This window comes from Carlito syrichta, unplaced genomic scaffold, assembly GCF_000164805.1.
Source record: "Carlito syrichta isolate Samal-C Ts95f unplaced genomic scaffold, Tarsius_syrichta-2.0.1 Scaffold316691, whole genome shotgun sequence".
NCBI classification, from domain to species: Eukaryota; Metazoa; Chordata; class Mammalia; order Primates; family Tarsiidae; genus Carlito; species Carlito syrichta.
In genome coordinates this window covers 60,325-79,689 of record NW_007260787.1, presented here as the reverse complement: position 1 = coordinate 79,689, position 19,365 = coordinate 60,325, and the positions used below count along the sequence as shown (strand labels likewise).

At 38.1% G+C, this 19,365-nt stretch overlaps 1 protein-coding gene across 1 annotated transcript in view; it reads left to right on the top strand.

Moving 5' to 3' along the window:
* LOC103277234 (cytochrome P450 3A4-like) overlaps window positions 1-19,365 on the top strand; it is a gene marked incomplete at its 5' end in the record, with an annotated part of 44,198 nt that overhangs the window by 18,918 nt on the left and 5,915 nt on the right. The window contains 3 exon segments of the mRNA XM_021707344.1: window positions 2,593-2,753; window positions 4,194-4,420; window positions 15,360-15,362. Coding sequence (XP_021563019.1) covers window positions 2,593-2,753; window positions 4,194-4,420; window positions 15,360-15,362 — 391 coding nt within the window.

Below are 19,365 nucleotides of genomic sequence, written 5' to 3'. Positions count from 1 at the left end.
ACCATATTTATTTCAGGGGCCTAGGTATATAAAGGTCCGAGTCTAGTCCTGATCAAACAAACTAATGCCTGGCCATGCTTAGCTTCTCACAGGAGAAAACCAAGAGGGAGGGCAACTTGTAATCATAAGGTCTCCTCTATTATAATGCCATTCATCAGACAAGAATCTATCAACAGTCTCCTAGCTTTTTACTATCTCCATAGTTTCTGTACATCCTGAAATAGTCCATTTAGCAAAACTGAATTCTAGATCTTCAATTACCTGATTCCTTTCAAATATATAATCCATGCTTTCTCAAACTAGGCTGTGCACACAAACCACCACAGCTCATGAGAGTTCAGGTTTTAAAACTTTTTTTTTTAAGAGACAGAGTTTCACTCTGTCACCCAGGCTGGAGTGCAGTGGCATGCTCCCAGCCACCGCTACTTCGACTTGCTGGGCCTGGTGATCCTTCCACTTCAGCCTTCCAAGTAGCTCAAACTACAGACACGTGCTGCCACACCCAGATTATTTTTTTATTTTTTTGTAAAGACAAGGTCTTACTATGTTGCTCAAAACAAAGCTTTTATAGAAAAATGTTAAAGAAGATAGTGTATCTCCCCTCTTTTCTATCAATTCTAATCTGGTGGCATTCTGTCAATTTTTTTTTGAGTTGGAGTTTCACTCCATCGCCCAGACTGGAGTACAGTGGCCACTCCCAGCCACAGCAGCCTCGACCCGCTGGGCTCCGGCGATCCTTCCGCCTCAGCCATCCAAGTAGCCAGAATTACAGGCATGTGCTACCACGCCTGGCTGATTTTTGATTTATTGTAGGGATGAGGTCTCACCAAGTTGCCCAGGCGGGTCATTCTGTCAATTTTAATCTGGTGGCATTCCATAAGTCATCAGATTTCTCTTCTTGAAAAAATGTAAGACCTGTGAAGGTACAGCAGCTGTCTTAAGTGATAATATCTATGGAAAATTGACTGGATTAGCCAAGCAGCATCCAAAGAAGTATGCATATCACTATGGTTACCTCCCATTTATAGCCTAGTCTCTTGGTAGGGTACTGATCAGGTCTGCCAAAGAGGATAAATCAATTCATTCCAATTAGGCTTGATGACTTTACCACTTGCACTTTGAGAATCTGACTGGAATCACTTTGAAAAGAGATCATCTCTCTTCTCCTCTCTATTTAAACAGAAGCCTCTGTCAGAAGTGGATGGAAAATTTGTTTTGGCAGCCAAGTCAGAGGTAATTGTGCAGGGTTGAATGCTCACAATTTTGCAGGCTTTGCCATAGAGACACAGGCAGCCAGACTCAAGTGAATACATCAGAGCATTCAAGCAAACTGCAGCCCTGACCCCTAGACTGGCTTCAGCCAAAAGGTCTCCTGCTTGGATTCTCCTTGAGCCCAGATGGACCACATTTGTCCACATATACATTTCTGAATGGGAGAAGACAGACAAGTACTGAAGGAAAACTGTAATTAAATCTGGTTCTTCCCCTTCACATCTGTGTAGTTTGGCAATCCAGTCTTTATAATCCACTCCAGAGGCTTCCAGGCAAGGCCAGAGAGAGGAGATTCAAGCAGAAAGGAAGCTGTTCCTTACACCCAGGGCTGGAGCAGCTCTCAAGTCCAGGACAAGTAAACTCTCACTGCATGTCTGCCAGCCGCCAGGCCCCCAGAACAAAGATAATGGTCAGGTTCAATTTTAAAAAGATGGGGAACAATTATAATGCTAAAAGAAAGCGATTGGCAGTAGTGGAAAACTATCAGGGGAGGGAGGGGTGGGACTGGCAGTTGAGGGAAACTGCTAGGGGAGGGAGGGGCATACCTCATCAACAAGGGTACCTGCATGATCAGTGTTTATATACCTAACCCTGAATTGCACCCCACATCTTTAGAATAAATAAACAAATTTAAAAGATGGGAAAAAAAAGAAAGTTCAGGTTTTGATTTGTTAGTTTGAGAACAGGGTTTGGGATTCCACATCTCTAACAAACTCCCAGACACCCATGATGCTACTGGTCCAAGGACTACTCTTTGAGGAGCAAGAGTTTATCTGTAGCCCAATATCATTCCCTTAAGTTCCCTGTATCTGTAGCCCAATATCATTCCCTTAAGATAGGAAAGATCTTTAATTTTTTTCTACAGTTAAGCCTTAGCATGGCAAACTCTCTCACAGTTTGCCAAGCTACATCATAGCTAGAAAAATTTAAATATTTCCTGGGGAGAATGCTAGCCCATATCTTACCCATAGCTAAAGCACTCTCATGACCATTCAAAGGCCAGGCCCATGACACTGAGTATGTGTAGACAGAACATCTTCTCTGGATATTACCTGGCTGTGCTGGAGTGAGGATGGTGTGATGAGGGACAAATGTCCCACAATCCTCTAGGCCTTGAGAAACACTGGATTGAAACAATTTTGCCTTTTTCTAGCTCGACAAGTTTGGATATCAGAGTGAAAACACCACCAGTATGACTCTGAAATACTTTAATGTTTCATTTCTTAGGGATTCGGGAACTTCATGTGGATTACTAAGCACCTAAACTGTATTGTTCTACACTGACCTGCTTTGCCTAAATTGTCTTTCCTTTTCTTTCAGTTCTGTCTGATCTGGAGGTCATGGCCCAATCAATTATCATTATTTTGGGTGCCTATGAGACCACTACCATTGCTTTTTCCTTCATTATATATGAACTAACCACTCACCCTGATGTCCAGAAGAAACTACAAGAGGAGATTGATGCACTTTTTCCCAATAAGGTGAGTGAATGATCCCTGGAGAGGGAGAGAGGAAGTGAGACCTTCGCAAGAACGTCTCCTCACCACTTCTCAGGGGAATTTTTGCAAATAAGTGTAAACATCAACTCTTTCACCAACACTATGTAAGAAGACTCCAGAATGAAATACAAAGGGAGAAAACATAGATAATGAATGCTTCTCGCAGAACTATAAGATCCTCATAAAACAGGATGCATGCTGTTCTCATGCATCCATTATCTGTTACCACAATAATACTAAGTAAAAAAAAATCCAGAAAACCTCAGTGGCATCTAACAATAAACATTTATTGCTCAAGTGTCTGGGTAGTTAGCTTTGCTGATATTGGCTGGACTTACTCTGGTATGGTCATTTTCTAATCAAACCTGGCCTTGAGTACACTGGGTAGGATGACTCGGCTTTGTTCCACCACTGTCTCAGGCTTGTCATGCAGCTAATGGTACATAAGCCATGCAAGGAAACAGGATGTCTGACTCCTGGACCAAACTCTTAACCTCTACAATATCACCTCCCAAACATATCATCAAATGCTAGCTACATATCACTCACACTATTTTGGGATTTCTGTCTAAACTGGAATTTTTTGTGGTGTGAAGAGATGGCCTCTGGGGCTGACCCTGGTTTGGCAGTGAGGAGTACACAAAGAGATCTTCAGAGTCTAAAGTCAAGCCCTGAAGCAACAAGTAGGAGACTGTTCCAGCAATAAAGAAAGGGACTGAGTATGGGGTTTCTATCTTCCTCATAACTTTCACTAGAACTGAAATTGTGTGCCCCGGTATCCTCTAATCATAAATTTCCTTTACCATATTTAGGATTAGAAGAAGCTAGTTTATCCACAAATTATTTATAGAGCCTTTACATAATTTAGTGTTTCTCTACACAATATATTTAGATAGATAGACAAATAGATGATAGATAGATAGATAGATAGATAGATAGATAGATAGACAGATAGATATATGAGAGAGAGAGATACTAAGCAAAATTTTCAAATAAAAAACTTTATGTGGAAGAGGGGATTTGCTCTTTTACATGTTTTCTTCCCTAGATACAGACATATGGCCTCTCTTTTGGAAGGTGTCAGTGACTTTGGCAAAGTTTACTTGATTCTAATGGTCATAATCTATTAGTCACATTTGTTCACATGAGAAAGAAAAAAACCACCTGTTAATGCTAAGTATTACACTCCCTGGGGAGGGAATTGTTCCAAATTCTTCCAAATTTATAACTCCTCCAGACATCTCAGTGGACCACTGAAAAGATCAAAAGACATAATAGCTATTAAACTGCCTTATAAATGCTAAGATCCTTTACCAATATGGGTTATTCTCTGGAGCTCCTAATACTTCAGGAGTACTGCACGACTGGGTTGGATGTTAATTCCAAATCTCAATTTATCCCAACCTGTTTCTTTCCTCCCAGGTACGTGCCATCTACAATGCCCTAGGACAGATGGAATACCTTGACACGGTGGTGAATGAAGCTTTCAGGTTGCACCCAGTTGCAGTCAGAGTTGAGAGGGTCTGTAAGAAAGATATTGAAATCAATGGAGTGTTCATTCCCAAAGGGGTAGTGGTGATGTTGCCAATCTATGCTCTTCATCGAGTCCCACAGTACTGGACAGAGCCTGAGGAGTTCCGCCTTGAAAGGTACAAGACCCTGGAAAGTTCATCCTAAACTAGGGTTGTTCAAGCATATTTTGACATCAATTAATGTACTTAACAGTCATGTGATTGAACCATCATTTGTTTGCAAGTTTTTTTTTTATTTTTAGGAATTTTTTAAATTACAAAAGTGATATCTGTCAAAACTTACAAACTGTAGACTAGGTAAAAGAAATTATAACCATCCATAGCTCTCACTCCTTAAGAGTTATTAATGTGATGTATGTTCTTATGGACATTTTCTGTGCATACATAGATTTTTATGTTTTTTTATTAACATGTCATATTGTATATATTTATGGGGTACACCTTAAGCCTATAGTGTTTCTTTGTTGTAAGGACATTCAAAATTCTCTCTTCTAGCTATTTGAAATACATAAAGCATCATTTTTAGCTATAGTCACCCAAATGTATAATACAATACCAGAACTTATACCTTCTTTCTAATTTTATACCTGCTGACCAACCTTTTCCCATTTCCCCTACTCCCATTTTCTTTAGTATCTGATAATTATCATTCTACTCTAAAATTCTATGAGCTCACCAGAATTTATTCCATCAATCTAGCTGTAATTTTGTATCTCTTAACCAATCTGTGGCTATCCCCATCTCTACCCTGCCCTTCCGAGCTTGTAGGAATCACTTTTCTACTATTTCTAGGATATCTACTATTTTAACTTTCACATATGTGTGAGAATGTGCAATACTTGCCTTTCTGTGCCTGACTCATTTTACTTAACATAATGTCTTCCAAACTCACCTATGTTGCTGCAAATGAGAAATTTTGTTCTTTTTATGCCTAAGTAGTATTCTATTTTTACTACTGTATTCTACATTTTCTTTATTCATTCATCTATTGATGGACTCTTAGACTGATTTCATGTTTTGATTATTGTGAACAGTGCTGCAGTAAACATGGGAGTGCAAATGTCTCTTTGACATACTGATTTCCTTTCCTTTGAGTATATACTCAGCAGTGGGATTGCTAGATAATATAGAAGTTCTATTTTTAGTTTTTTGAGGAACATTCAGACTGTTTTTATAATGGTTTCACTAATTTACATTTCTACCAAGAGTAAACAGGAGTTTCTCTTTTTCTGCACTCTCGCCAGCATTTGTTTTGTTTATTTTTTTGCTTTGTCATTCTGATAATGACTATTTTAACTGGGGTGAAATGATATATCTTTGTGGTTTAATTGGGATTTTTCTGATGAGTAATGATGTAGAGTATTTTCTCATATACTTATTAGCCATTTGTATGTCTTCTTTTGAGAGATGTCTAGTTAGATCACTTGCCCATTTTTAAATCATATTACTTGATTTTTTAAACTTGAGTTATTTGAGTTCCTTGTGTATTCTGAATATTAATTTCTTGTTCAATAAATAATTTCCAAATATTTTCTCCTATTCTTCTAGCTCTCTCTTCACTGTGCTGGTAGTTTCCTTTGCTATGTGGAAGATTTTTAGGTTGCATTAATTCCATTTGTCTTTTACTTTGGTTTTCTGTGCTTTTGAAGTATTCTCTATAAAATCTTTGCCCACACCAATGTCCTAAACCTGAAGTATTTCTCCTATGTTTTCTTCCTATAATTTCAAAGGTACAGGCCTCACCATTTTAAATATTTTATTGTATTGTATTTTACTTTATTATAGAGATGTAGGTTACAAGTAAGGATTAGCTACAAGTAGGCTGCGTGCAATTGAAGTTTAGGCCTCCAACTAGTCCTCACTTCCCCTGGTTTACGATCAAGTACTCTTTGTGTTGTTATGTACATGCCCTGGGAGTGTGCAGTGACTGCCAATCCCTCCCTTGCACTAATGTGATTAAAGTTCAGGTCTCACTTATGAGTGAGAACATGTGGTATTCAGTTCTTCGTTTCTGTAACAGATCACTAAGTATGATGGTCTCCAACTCCATCCAATTTGCTGTGAATTCCATGGTTTTGTTCTTCTTTATGACTGTGTAATACTCCATTGTATATATGTACCACATTTTTTTCATCCAGTCCACTTTTGATGAACAGTAGAGTTGGTTCCATGTGTTTTGCTAGTGTGAATAGTGCAGCTATAAACATATTGTGCAGCTGTTTTTTTGGTAGAATGATTTATGTTCCTCCAGGTATGTTCCCAGGAGAGGTATTGCTGGATTGAATAGAAGGTCAAATTTTAGTTTTAATAATCACCACACTGCTTCCCATAGAGGATGAACTAGTCTGTACTCCAACCAACAGTGTAGAAGTGTTTTTTTTTTCTCCACAGCCTCACCAGCATCTGTGGTTTTTTTTATTTATTAGTGATGGCCGTCCTTACTAGAGTGAGGTGGTATCTCATTGTAGTTTTTATTGGAATTTCTCTGATGATTAGTGAGACTGAGCATTTTTTCATGTGTCTATTGACTGCTCATATCTCTCCTTTTGAAACGTATCTATTCATGTCCTTTGCCCACTTCCCAATAGGGTTGTTTGTTTTTCCCTTTCAGCTTGTTTGCATTCCTTGTAGATTCTGGATGATAGGTCTTTGTCAGATACAAAATTAGCAAACAACTTTTCCTATTCTGTTGGTTGTCTCTCTGCTCATTTGATGGTTTCTTCTGCTGTGCGAAAGTTTTTCTGTTTGATAAGGTCCCACTTGCCTATTTTGCCTTTTATGGCATTCACTTTCAAGGATTTGATCAAGAATTGGTTGCCTACTCCATGTGCATAAGGATGTTTCCTACATTTTCTTCTAGGATTCTTATAGTTTGAGGTTTTATGTTTAGTTTTTTGATCCATTTTGAGTTGGTTTTTGTATATGGCAATGAGTATGGTCCAGATTTATTCTTCTGCATGTGGTCAGCCATTTTTCCCAGAATAATTTGCTAAATATGGTTTTATTTCCCCAGTGGTTGTTACTAGTGGCTTTGTCAAAGATGAGTTGGCTGAGAGATTGAGATTTTGCATCCATAATCTCTGTCCTGTTCCATTGGTCTGTGTACTTATTCTTGTACCAAAACCAGGATGTTTACTGTAGCCTTGTAGTAAAGCTTAAAGTCTGGAAGTGTGATACCTCCCACTTTTTTTCCTTTTGCCAAGGATTGTTTTTGATACTTGTGCTATTCTTTGTTTCATATGAATTTCTGATTGTCATGTCCAGGTCTGAGAAAAATTATGCTGGTAATTTGATGGATATTTCATTGAATCTGTAGATTGCCTTGAGTAGGATGGACACCTTGACAATATTTATTCTTCCAATCCAAGAGCATGGAATGTTTTTCCATTTGTTTGTGTCATCCTTGATTTCTTTGAGAAGCATTTTGTAGTTCTCATTGTAAAGGTCTTTTACTCCTGTGGTTAGGTGGGTGCCAAGGTATTTCACTTTTTTATGGCTTTTGTGAATGGGATTGTGTTTTTTATTTGGCACTCTGTGTGCTTGTAGTTGGTGCATAGAAATACAACTATCTTTTGCATATTGATTTTGCACTGTGAGGCTTTACCAAAATCAATTATGAGTGTGAAGAGGGTTTTGACAGAGTATCTAGGGTTTTCAAGATATGGAATCATGTCATCTGCAAAGAGGGATAACTTAACTCCCTCTTTTTCCATTGGATATCCCTGATTTCTTTCTCTTGCCTGATTGCTCTAGCAAGGACTTACAACATTATGTTGAACAGGAGGGAGAAGCATGGTCATCCTTGTCTAATTCCCATTTTCAGGAAGAATGCTTCCAATTTCTGTTCATTGAGCAGTATTTTGGTTGTAGGTTTATCATAGAAGGTTCTTGTTATTTTGAAAATGTACCTTCTATGCCTAGGTACTCAAGAGTTTTTATTCAAGAAGGAATGCTGGATTTTGTCAAATGCTTTTTCTGCATCTAATATAATCATGAGGTTCTTTTTATCATCTTTTTGTGTCCTTATTATGTTTATGATCTTGGGAATATTGAACTCTCCCTGCATCCCAGAAATGAAGCCCACCTGGTCATGGTGAATGATGCTTGAGACGTGTTGCTGGATCCGATTTGATAGAATACTGTAGAAAATTTTTGCATCTGTATTCATCAAGGAGATTGGTCTGTAATTCTCTTTCCTTGTTGGGTCTTTGCCAGGTTTGGATATCAATATAGTGTTGGCTTCATAAAATGAGTTGGGAAGTATTCCATCTTTCTCTATTGTCTAGAATACTTTCAGAAAGATTGGTATCACTACTTCTTGTGTGTCTTGTAGAATTCAACTGGAAAGCCATCAGGTCAAGGACTTTTTTTGGTATTTAGATTTTTTATGACCGAGTTGATTTCCTGGATTGCTATTAGTCTGCTTAGAATTTCAGTTTTTTCCTGTTTCCACCTGGGGAGGTTATGTGATGTCAATAAGTGCTCCATTTCCTTTAGGTTTTCTAGTTTATTTGCATACAGGTTTTTTGTAGTAATCTCTGATAATCTTTTGAATATCTTTAGGTTCAGTTATAACTTCACCTTTTGCATTTCTAATTGTGTTTATCTGGGTTTTCTCTCTCTTTTTTTTATCAACCTGGCCAGGGGACAATCTTTTTTTTTTTTTTGAGTTGGAGTCTCACTCAGTCACCTAGGCTTGAGTGCAGGGCACATTCATGGTCACCCTAGCATCGACCTACTGGGCTCAGGCAATCCTTCTGCCTGAGCCATCCAAGTAGATGGAACTACAGGCATGCACTACCATGCCCAGTTAATTTTTTTTATTATGATGATTTGTTGTAGCGACAAGGTCTCACCAAGTTGTCTGGGCTGTTCTTGAACCCATGGGCTCAGGCTATCCATTTGCCTCAGTCTCCCAATGTGCTGGAATTACAGACTGAGCCACTGAGCCCAGGTGGGACCATCAATCTTATTTATCTTTGCAAAGAACCAGTTTTTGGTCTTGCTGATTCTTTCTATGATATTTCACCATCTATGTCCTGTAACTCTGGTTTTATCTTGGTGATATGGATTCTTCTGCTAAGGTTAGGAGGCAAGTGATCTTGCCTTTCCAGCTCTTTTAGGTGTTATGTTAGACTGTCTACTTGTGATCTTTCTGTTTCCTTGATTTGTGCATGCAATGCTCTCAATTTTCCTTTTAACACTGATTTCATGGCATTCCAGAGATTCTGATAAGATGTGTCTTTGTTTTCATTTGTTTCCAGACATCTCTTTATTTCTGTCTTGATTTCCATGTTGGCCCAGAAGTTGTTCAACAGCATGCTGTTTAAAGCCCATGTCTTTCTGTGTTTGGGAAGGCTTTTCTTGGTGGTAATATTTATGTTTATTCCACTGTGATCTGAGAAGATACATGGTATTATTTTGATCTTTTGAAATTTGCTCATGCTTGACTTATGCATAAGAATGTGATCAAACTCGGAGTTCTATGTGCTAATGAGTAGAAATGTACTCTGTAGTTATTGGATGAAGTGTTCTGTAAATGTTTATTAAGTCCATTTGATTGAGTACTGACTTGAGTTTCCAGATCTCCTTGTTGGTCTTTTGCCTTGATGATCTATCTAAAGCTGTTAGCAGTGCAATTAGGTCTCCTACTATGATTGTGTGAGAGAACCAATGACCTCTTTTAGTTTGCTTAGTAGTTGTCTTATAAAACTTGGTACTCTTGTGTTGCACGCATATATGTTTAGGATGAATATTTCTTGCTCATGGATTGAGCCTTTTATCACTATGTAGTGTCCTTCCCTGTCTTTTAAAAGTTTCGATGTTTTGAAGTCTGCTTTGTCAGGTATTAGAATAGTTATGCCTGCTATCTTCTGTTTGCCATTCACCTGACAGGTCATTTTCCAGTCTCCAATCTTGAGTCTATGTATGTCTTTTGCAGTGAGATGAGTTTCCTGGAGGCAGCAGACTGTTGGATCTTTTTTTAAAATCCAGTTTGTCACTCTAGGTCTCTTCAGTGACACATTTAGTCCATTTAGTTATTATTGATATGTGTGAGTTTATCCTGGTCATAGTACTCCTATGGGGTTGCTTTGTTTCCTCTTAACTTTTGCATTTATATATTTGTGTATTTACATTTTTGTGGGTTCTCTGTAGCCTGTGTTTGCCTGTAGTTTTGTGGTGTGCATGACTGTGGTTTGCCTGTGGTTTTGTGGTGTGCAAAACTCTGTGTTTGCCTGTAGTTTTGTGGTGTGCATGACTGTTTTTTTGTTTTGTTTTGTTTTCTGTGCTCAACATCTTCTTAAATGTTTCCTGAAAGGCTGGTCTGGAGGAAATATATTCTCTTAGGGACTGGCTATCTGGGAAAGATTTTGTTCTCTGCCATTGATGGAGCTTAGCTTGACTAGGTATGAATTCTTGGTTGGAACTGCTTTTGTTTAAGATCATTAAAAACTGGACTCCAATTCCTCTAGTTTGTAGTATCTCTGGAGCAATTCTGATGGGTTTTCCCTGATAGGTAGTCTGGTCTTTCTTTCTTTCTGCCTTTAGGATTTTTTCTTTTGTGCTTACCTTTCAAAGACAAATTACTATGTGTCTTGGCAATGGTCTTCTGATGCAATATCTTGCAGGTGTTCTCTGAATCTCCTGCACTCTGAAGACTCTTCGTGTCTCTAGTGAGATGGGGGAGTTCTCTTGAGTGACCTCATAAAGTATTTGTTCCATGGTGTTTTCATTTTCTCTTTTTACTTCAGGGATACTGATCAGGCATAGGTTTGGTTTTTCCAACAAGTCACACAGCTCTCAGAGGCTTTTATCCTTTGTTTTGAGTGTGTTTCCACATTTTTAAAAAAGATTTGGGGTACAATTCAGGGTTAGGTATACAAATGTTCATTATGCAGTTACCCTTGTTGATGAGGTGTCCCCCTCCCTCCACTGGCAGTTTCCTTCAACTATGAATCCCACTCCCCCTCCCTTGCCAGTTTCCCACTGCTGCCAATCCCTTTCTTATAGTATTGCGATAATGATTCAAGGTCCTCTTATAAGTGAGAACATATAGTATTCTGTTCTTTGTTTCTGTGATAGATCACTGAGTATGGTCAACTGCAAATCCATCCAAGTGACTGCAAAGTCCATGTGCTTGTCCTTCTTTATGGCTGCATAATATTCCATTGTGTATATATACCATTTTTTTAAATCTAGTCCAGCTTTGATGAGCAACATGGTTGATTTCATGTTTTTGCTATTGTGAATAGAGCTGCAACAAGCATACATGTGTGGGTAACTTTTTTGTAGAATGATTTGAGTGCTTCTATGTATATTCCCAATAGGGGAATTGCTGGGTCATATGGAAGGTCAATTTCTAGTTCTTTCAGAAATCACCATATTGTCTTCCAAAGAGGTTGCACTAGTTTGCATTCCCACCAGCTGTGTAGAAGTGTTCCTTTTTCTATGTATCCTTGCCAGCATCTGTTGTTTGTTTTATTAATGATGGTCATTTTTACTGGGGTCAGGTGGTATCTCAATGTGGTTTTGATTTGCATTTCTCTGATGATTAGTGAGGCTGAGCACTTTTTTATGTGTCTGTTTGCTGCCCATATACCTTCTTTTAAGAAGTATCTATTCTCAGTATGGTGATTTCTGAAAGAACAGGAAATTGACCTTCCATATGATCCAGCAATTTCCTTATTGGGAGTGTACATGTAGGAACTCAAATCATTCTACAAAAAAGGTAACTGCACACGTATGTTTGCTGCAGCTCTATTCACAATAGTAAAAACATGAAACAAACTATGCTGCCCATCGAACCTAGACTGCATTTAAAAAATGTGGTACATATACACAATGGAATATTATGCAGCCATAAAGAAGGATACACATATGGACTTAGTAGCAACTTGGATAGATTTAGAGTCGATCATACTTAGTAATCTATCATGGAAACAAAGAACAGAGTATCATATATTCTCACTCATAAATGGACCTTGAACAATTATCATAATACTATGAGAAAGGGATTGACAGTAGTGGGAAACTGCCAGGAGAGGGGTGGGAGGTGGGATTGGCAGTTGAGGGAAACTGCTAGGGGAGGGAGGGGCACATCTCAACAACAAGGGTACCTGCATAATCAGTGTTTGTATACCTAACCCTGAATTGTTCCCTACATCTTTAAAAAAATTTTTTTAAAAAGTGTTTATTTTTGTTTTGTGCTCACTTTTTACTGGGGTTGTTTGGTTTTTTCCTTGTGGGACATTTGAGTTCCTTGTAGATCTTTGATGTTAGGCCTTTGTCAGACATACAGTTGGCAAATACTTTTTCTCATTCTGTGAGTTGTCTTCCCACTCTCTTGATGGTTTTTTTTTGTGTGGTTTTGTTTTTTTTTTTGCTTTCCAGAAGTGTGTCAGTTTGATGAGGTCCCACTTGCCTATCTTATCTCTATGGTATGGGCACTTGGGGTTTTGATCAGGAATTGGTTGCCAGTTCCAATTTCCATAAGGATAGCTCCTGCATTTTCTAAGATTCTTATAGTTTGAGGTTTTATGTTTAGGTCTTTGATCCATTTAGAGTTAATTTTTGTGTATAGTGATAGGTAGGGGTCCTGTTTCAATCTTCTGTATGTGGTCAGCCAGTTTTCCCAGCACCATTTACTTAATAGGTTCTCCTACCCCCAGTGATTGCTGTTGGAGGCTTTGTCAAAGATGAGTTGGTTGAGGAATTGAGGCGTTGCTTCCGGAATCTCTATCCTGTTCCATTGGCTTCTGTTCCTGTTCTTGTATCAATACCAGGCTGTCTTGATTATTGCAGCCTTATGATAAAATTTGAAGTCTGGAAGTGTGATACCTCCTGCTTTGTTCCTTTTGCTAAGGATTGTTTATGCTATTTGTGTTCATTTATGTTTCCATATGAATGGAGCTCTTTATTTCTATTATTTCAGAGTAGGCTTTTTGAAGTTGGCCAACTCTGCTTTTCCTTCCTGTATGATTTCTTTGAGTTTTGCTTCATGTTTGTCTTGCTTCCTGTCACTTATGCCATCCATTTGCTGGTTTCTGTGCTTGTCAGCTGGGACATGTCTTCAGAGACAGTTCGCTGTCCGTACTCCGTGGTTTCTTTTTCGTGCACTGTCTCTGCAATTCTGAGAGTTGCTTGCTTTTTGGTCTTTCCTCCTTTGTCTGAGAAATCTCTTTACACAGGAAGAGAGGGTGGAGCGCCAACCTGTGGCAGGCTCTTGTTACTACAGCTTTTTCCTCCTTTGCGAAACTGAACATGCCAGTGTCTCTGCAACCTGACGCCTGTGATTGACCAGGCAGCAGGGAGAAGGGAAGGGCCATCAACTCGAGGCGACCCAGAATAGCTCACGTGCTCCCTCACCCAGTGCGACCTCAGCTCCTATCCATGCCTAGTTTACCGCGGAGGATGGATGGGCGCCAGAATTTTTATGCCTGCCTTTTTGTTCCCCGTGTGTCCAAGGGCTGCCATGCTGGTTGCAGGGCGTTTCACCCTTCCAGGCGCACTCAGGGTGCCTCCTTTAATCGGCGGCTGGATCTCCACTCGCTGCCCTGCCCGTTAAGAGGCATCCATCTGATGTGCCACCAGGGGCTGGCAGCAGGCATGCCAGTCAGTTGGTCCCCCACACGGGACTTCCCACGGTGGCCTTTGCTCCTCATCCCACCTGAGCTTTGGGTCCCACCGCTGCATCCTGTCCAGCTTTTTCCCCCACGTGCACCTGACGTTTCATACACTGGTGGTGGTGGTGGTGGGGGGGGCAATTCAGAGCTCATACGATCACTCCACCCTCTCCTTCTCCACACAGAATTTCCTTTTCTGTGAGCCTCTAGGGGAGAGCAATGATGACCCTTTAGTCTTTCACCCATGTGGGGCTGTCTTTTGGATGTGGTGAGAGGTGGGGTTTAATTTCATTCATCTGTGCATAGATATCCAGCTTTCCCAGCATCGTTTATTGAAGAAACTGTTCTTTCCCTGATGCGTGTTCTCGGTGCCTCTGTCAAAAAGCAGTTTGTTGTACATCCATGGTATCTCCGTTCATCTTGTGTTGCTATAATGGTATATAGAAGACTGGGTAAGTTGTCAAGAACAGAGGTTTTGTGGCTGATGGCTGTGCAGACAGTACAAGAAGCTGATGCTCGCACTTGGCTTCTGGTGGGGGCTTTGCTGTGTGAAAACATGGTGGAGGACATCATAGGAGAAGAAAGCATGTGCAAAGAGGGACCACACGTGAGGAGTGTCCCAGCTCTATACACTCCCACTATTATGGGAACTAATCCATTTCCCTAGAGAGAAAAGAATCCAGTGTCTCAAAAGTGAGAACTCACTCACTATGACAAGAATGGTACCAAGATAATCTTGAAGGATCTGCCCCCTTGATTCTAACACATAGCACTAGTCCCCCACCCTCCAGTGCCACCACTCCAAGGGTAAATCTTCAACATGAGGTTTAGTGAGGTTTGGATTCATTTTTGTGTTCTTGATTCTGGACCATTGGACTATGTGTCTGTTTTTATCCCACTACTGTGCAATTTGATTATAGCTTCGCAGCATATTCTGAAGTCAGGTACTGTGATGTCTCTAGTTTTTTGTTTTCTTTTTTGTTCAGGATTGCTTTGGCTATTTGGAGTCTTTTGTGGTTCCCTTACAAATTTTAGGATTTTTTCCCCCTATTTCTGTGAAGTATGACATTGGAATTTTGCTATGAACTGTGATGAATCTGTAGATTATTTTGGGTGTTCTGAATACTTTAACAATGTTAATTATTCCAATCCATGAACACAAGATATCTTTTCATTTATTTTCATTTATTTGCATCTTCTTTACTTCTTTGCATCGATGATTTATAGTTTTCATTGTTAAGATCTTTTACCTCCTTGGTTAAATTTATTCCTAGGTAATTTTTTTTGGTAGCTATTATAAATGGGAAATGGGACTGCTTTTCTGTGTGAGACAGACTGAAATCTCCCAGGCTGGAGTGCAATGGTGTGATCATAGGTCACTGAAGCTTAGAACTAATGGGTTCAAGTGACCCCCCCCACCTCAGTCTCCCAAGTAGGTAGGACTACAGGCATGTGCTACCATGCCTGGCTAATTTAATTTACTTTTTAAAAAAAAAAACCTGGGTTTCACTCTGTTGTTCAGGCTGGTCTAGAATTCCTAGTCTCATACTGTCCTCCTGCCTCAGCCTCCCACAGTTCTGGAATTATAGGTGTGAGCTAGCATACCTAGCCTGGGGTTGCCTTTTAAGTTTCTTTTTCAGATGGTTCACTATTGGCATATAAAAATGCTACTAATTTTTGTATGTTGATTTTGTATCCTGCAAAATGCTATATTTATTTATTAGTTCTAACAACTTTTGGTGGAGTCTTTAGTGTTTTCTATATACATAAGATCAGGCCATTTGCAAAGAGAGACTATTTGATTTTCTCCTTTCCAATTTAGATACTTTTCTTTTTCTTGCCAAATGGCTCTTGCTAAGATTTCCAGTAATATGCAGTGAAAGAAGTCATCTTTGTCTTATTCTGTATCTTGAAGATAAATTTTTTAACTTTCTCCATTCAGAATTATATTGTCTATAGGTTTTTCATATATGACCTTTTCTTTGTTGAATTATGTTTCTCCTATATCCAATTTGTTGAGTGTTTTTATTATTAGGGGATGTAAAAGTTTATCAACTACTTTTTCGTCATCTATTTAAATGATTATATGAGTTATGCCCTTCATTCCGTTGATGTGATATATCACATTTATTGATAAGTGAATGTCAAACCATCTTTGCATCTCACTTGATCATGATGAATGATCTTTTAATGTGGTATTAATTTCTTATAGTCAGCATTTTATTGAGGAATTTTGCATCTATGTTCTGTAGGGATATTGGCCTGTGGTTTCCTTTTCATTGTCCTTGTATGGTTTTGAAATCAAGGTAATACTGACCTTGCAGAATGAGTTTGAAAGAGTTCTTTCCTTTTCAACTTTTTTGAAATAGTTCGTAAAGAATTGGAATTAGCTCTTCAGTAAATGTTTTGTAGAATTAAACAGTAGAGGCATCAGGTCTTGGACTTTTCTTTAATGGGAGATTTTTTATTCCTCAATCTCACTATTCATTACTCATTATTTGTCTGTTTAGTTTTCCTTTTTGGTTTAATCTTGATAAGCTGTATGTGTCTAAAAATGTGTTTATTTCTTCTAGATTTTCCAATTTGTTGGCATATAAATGTTCATAGTAGTTTCTTATGATCCCTTGTATTTCTGTGGTGGTATCCATTGTACTGTATTCTTTTTCATCTCTAATTATATATTTTTTAGTTAGTCTAGCTAAAGTCTGTCTTTTTTAATCTCAAAAAATCAACTCCTCATTCACTGATCTTTCATATTTTTTTGTCCCTATTTCATACATTTTGCTCTGATTTTTACTAATTCTTTCCTTCTACTAATTTGAGTTTAGTTTCTTGCTTTGCTAGTTCCTTGAGATTCATCATTAGGCTGTTTATTTGAGAGTCTTTTCAATTTTTTATTTCTTTTTAGAGATAGGGTCTGGCATTACTGCCCAGGCTGGAGTGCAGTGGCATGATCACAGCTCACTGCAACCTCAAATTCCTGGGATTAAGCAAACATCCCACCTCAGACTCCACATTGGCTAAGACCACAGGCATATGCCACCATACTTGACTAATTTTTTTTGTAGAGACAGGGTCTCACTATGTTGCCCAGTCTAGTCTCAAACTCCTGACCTTAAGTAATCCTCCTGCCTCAGTCTCCTAAAGAGTTTTTTTTTTTAATATAAATGTGTATTGCTATAAAGGTATCTCTGAAGACTGATTTTGTTGTATCCTTAAGTTTTGGTCTGTTGTATTTCCATTTTCACTTGTCTCGATTAATTTTTCTTTTGATTTATTCATTGATCCATTGATTGTGTAGGAATATGTTGTTTAATTTAAATATATTGGTATAGTTTCTGAAACTTCTCCTGTTGTTGATTTCTAGTTTCATTTCATTATGACCAGAAAATATATGTAATATGATTTCAAATTTTTGAATTTGTTGAGATTTGTTATGTGACTTATGTAGGATCTATTCTGAAAAATGTTCTATGTGCAGTTGAGAAGAATGTGCATTTTTCAAATGTTGGATGGAATGTTCTGCAAATGTCTGCTGGGTCCATTTTTTCTAGTGTACAGTTTGTATCTGATATTTCTTTATTGATATTTTTTAAGAAATGGGGGCTTACTCTGTTGCCCAAGGTAGAATGCGGTGGTTCAGTCAAGTTGACTACAGTCTCAAACTCTTGAGTTGAAGTAATCCTTCTGCCTCAACGTCCCAAGTAGCTGAGACTCCAAGCACATGCCACCACACACAACTAGCTTTTTTTTTTTTTTTTAGAGACAGGGTCTCATTATGTTACCCAGACTGGTCTTGAACTCCTGATCTCAAGCAATCCACTTGCCTCAACCTCCCAGTGCACTGGGATTACAGGCATAAGCTGCCATGCTTGGCCTGTTTTTCTATCAAAATTTTCTTTGCATTCTGGTTATCATGAAGCTTACAGGAAACATCTTGGATTTATAACAAGTTATTTTGAATGGATAACCAAATATTTGATCACAAGAAAGAAACACCATAGATTTTAGTTCTATTACTTTCTCACATTTTTTCATTTTGATCTTGTAATTTACATTTTTATATTGCTTGTCATTAACAAATTATTGTAATGATTATTTTTATTTATGTTGTTTTTTATTTTCGTACTAAGCAAATAAGTGGTTTATGTCCTACAATTACTGTGCTAGAGTATTCTGAATTTTCTGAATACTTACTTTTTCTTCTGGGTTTACCTGGTTTTGTGTTACACATTAGGACCCTTTTTTAGTTTGAGAAATCTCTTTAGCATTTGTTGTAAGGCTGGTATGGTTGTCAAAATTTCCCTTGACTCTTCTTTGTCTGGGAATATCTTTATCTCTCCTTTATTTCTGAGGGATAGCTTTGCTGAGTACACTGCCTTGGTTAACAATATTTTTTTTTCTTCAGCACTTGTTATAAATTATTACACTCTCTCCTGACCCTCCAGGCATATTTAAATTCTCTTATGTGTTATTTACTTATTTTCTCTTGCTGCTTTCAGTATCCTCTCTTTGTCTCTGACCTTTAAAAATTTGATCAGAATTGTATCAGTTGACTCTGATTGTTGACCTTCCTGTACTTGGATTTTTGTATCTTTCTCCAGGTCAGGACATTTTCTGTTATTATTTATTTATTTAAATAAACCTTCTGCATTTTCTTTTCTGTACTTCCCCCTGGACATAAGCTACGTGCATATTTGCCCTTTTGTTGCTGTCCCATAGGTACTATAACGTTTCTTCATTCCTTCTCATTCTTTTTTTCTCTTCTGACCATGGTCTGTCTTTGAGTTCATTGATTCTTCTGCTTGATCAGTTTTGCAGTTGATGTCCTCTATGGCATTTTTCATTTTGTTTATTGTACCTTTCAGCATTAGACTTTCTTTTTTATTATTTCAGTCTTTCTGTTACATTTATGATTGTTTCTCCATATTTTATTCAAGTAAACTGAGTTTTCTTAAATGAGAAACCCAAATACTAGGAATAAGTCTGTTATGAAGAATGCTTAACATATACACAAATATATTCTAGATATAAGCCTACAGAAGTCTTGTAATGCATCTCCATGTGCCCATCATCTACCCTAATAGTCATCATTGCATGTCCACTGCCACATCCACACACCTTCACAACCCTCCTCCAAACTACCATATCTTTTTAAACCACATCATCTATAAATATTTCAGAACGTTTTTTCAAAATATAAGAACTGTTTTAAAAACACATCATCACAATTCCATTATTACTTTCCCAAATCAATATTTTTCTAATCAAATATTGAGAAATAAAATTTAAATAAAGCTTGGGCTTAACCTTCAGGGAATTTTTAGCCTAGTAGAAAACATAGACAATAAAATTTGTGATGATACTACAGTAGAGTGGTATCATATGCCCATGTAATTGTTTGACTTAAATTCTTCTATTGGTTGGTGGTGAGAAAGA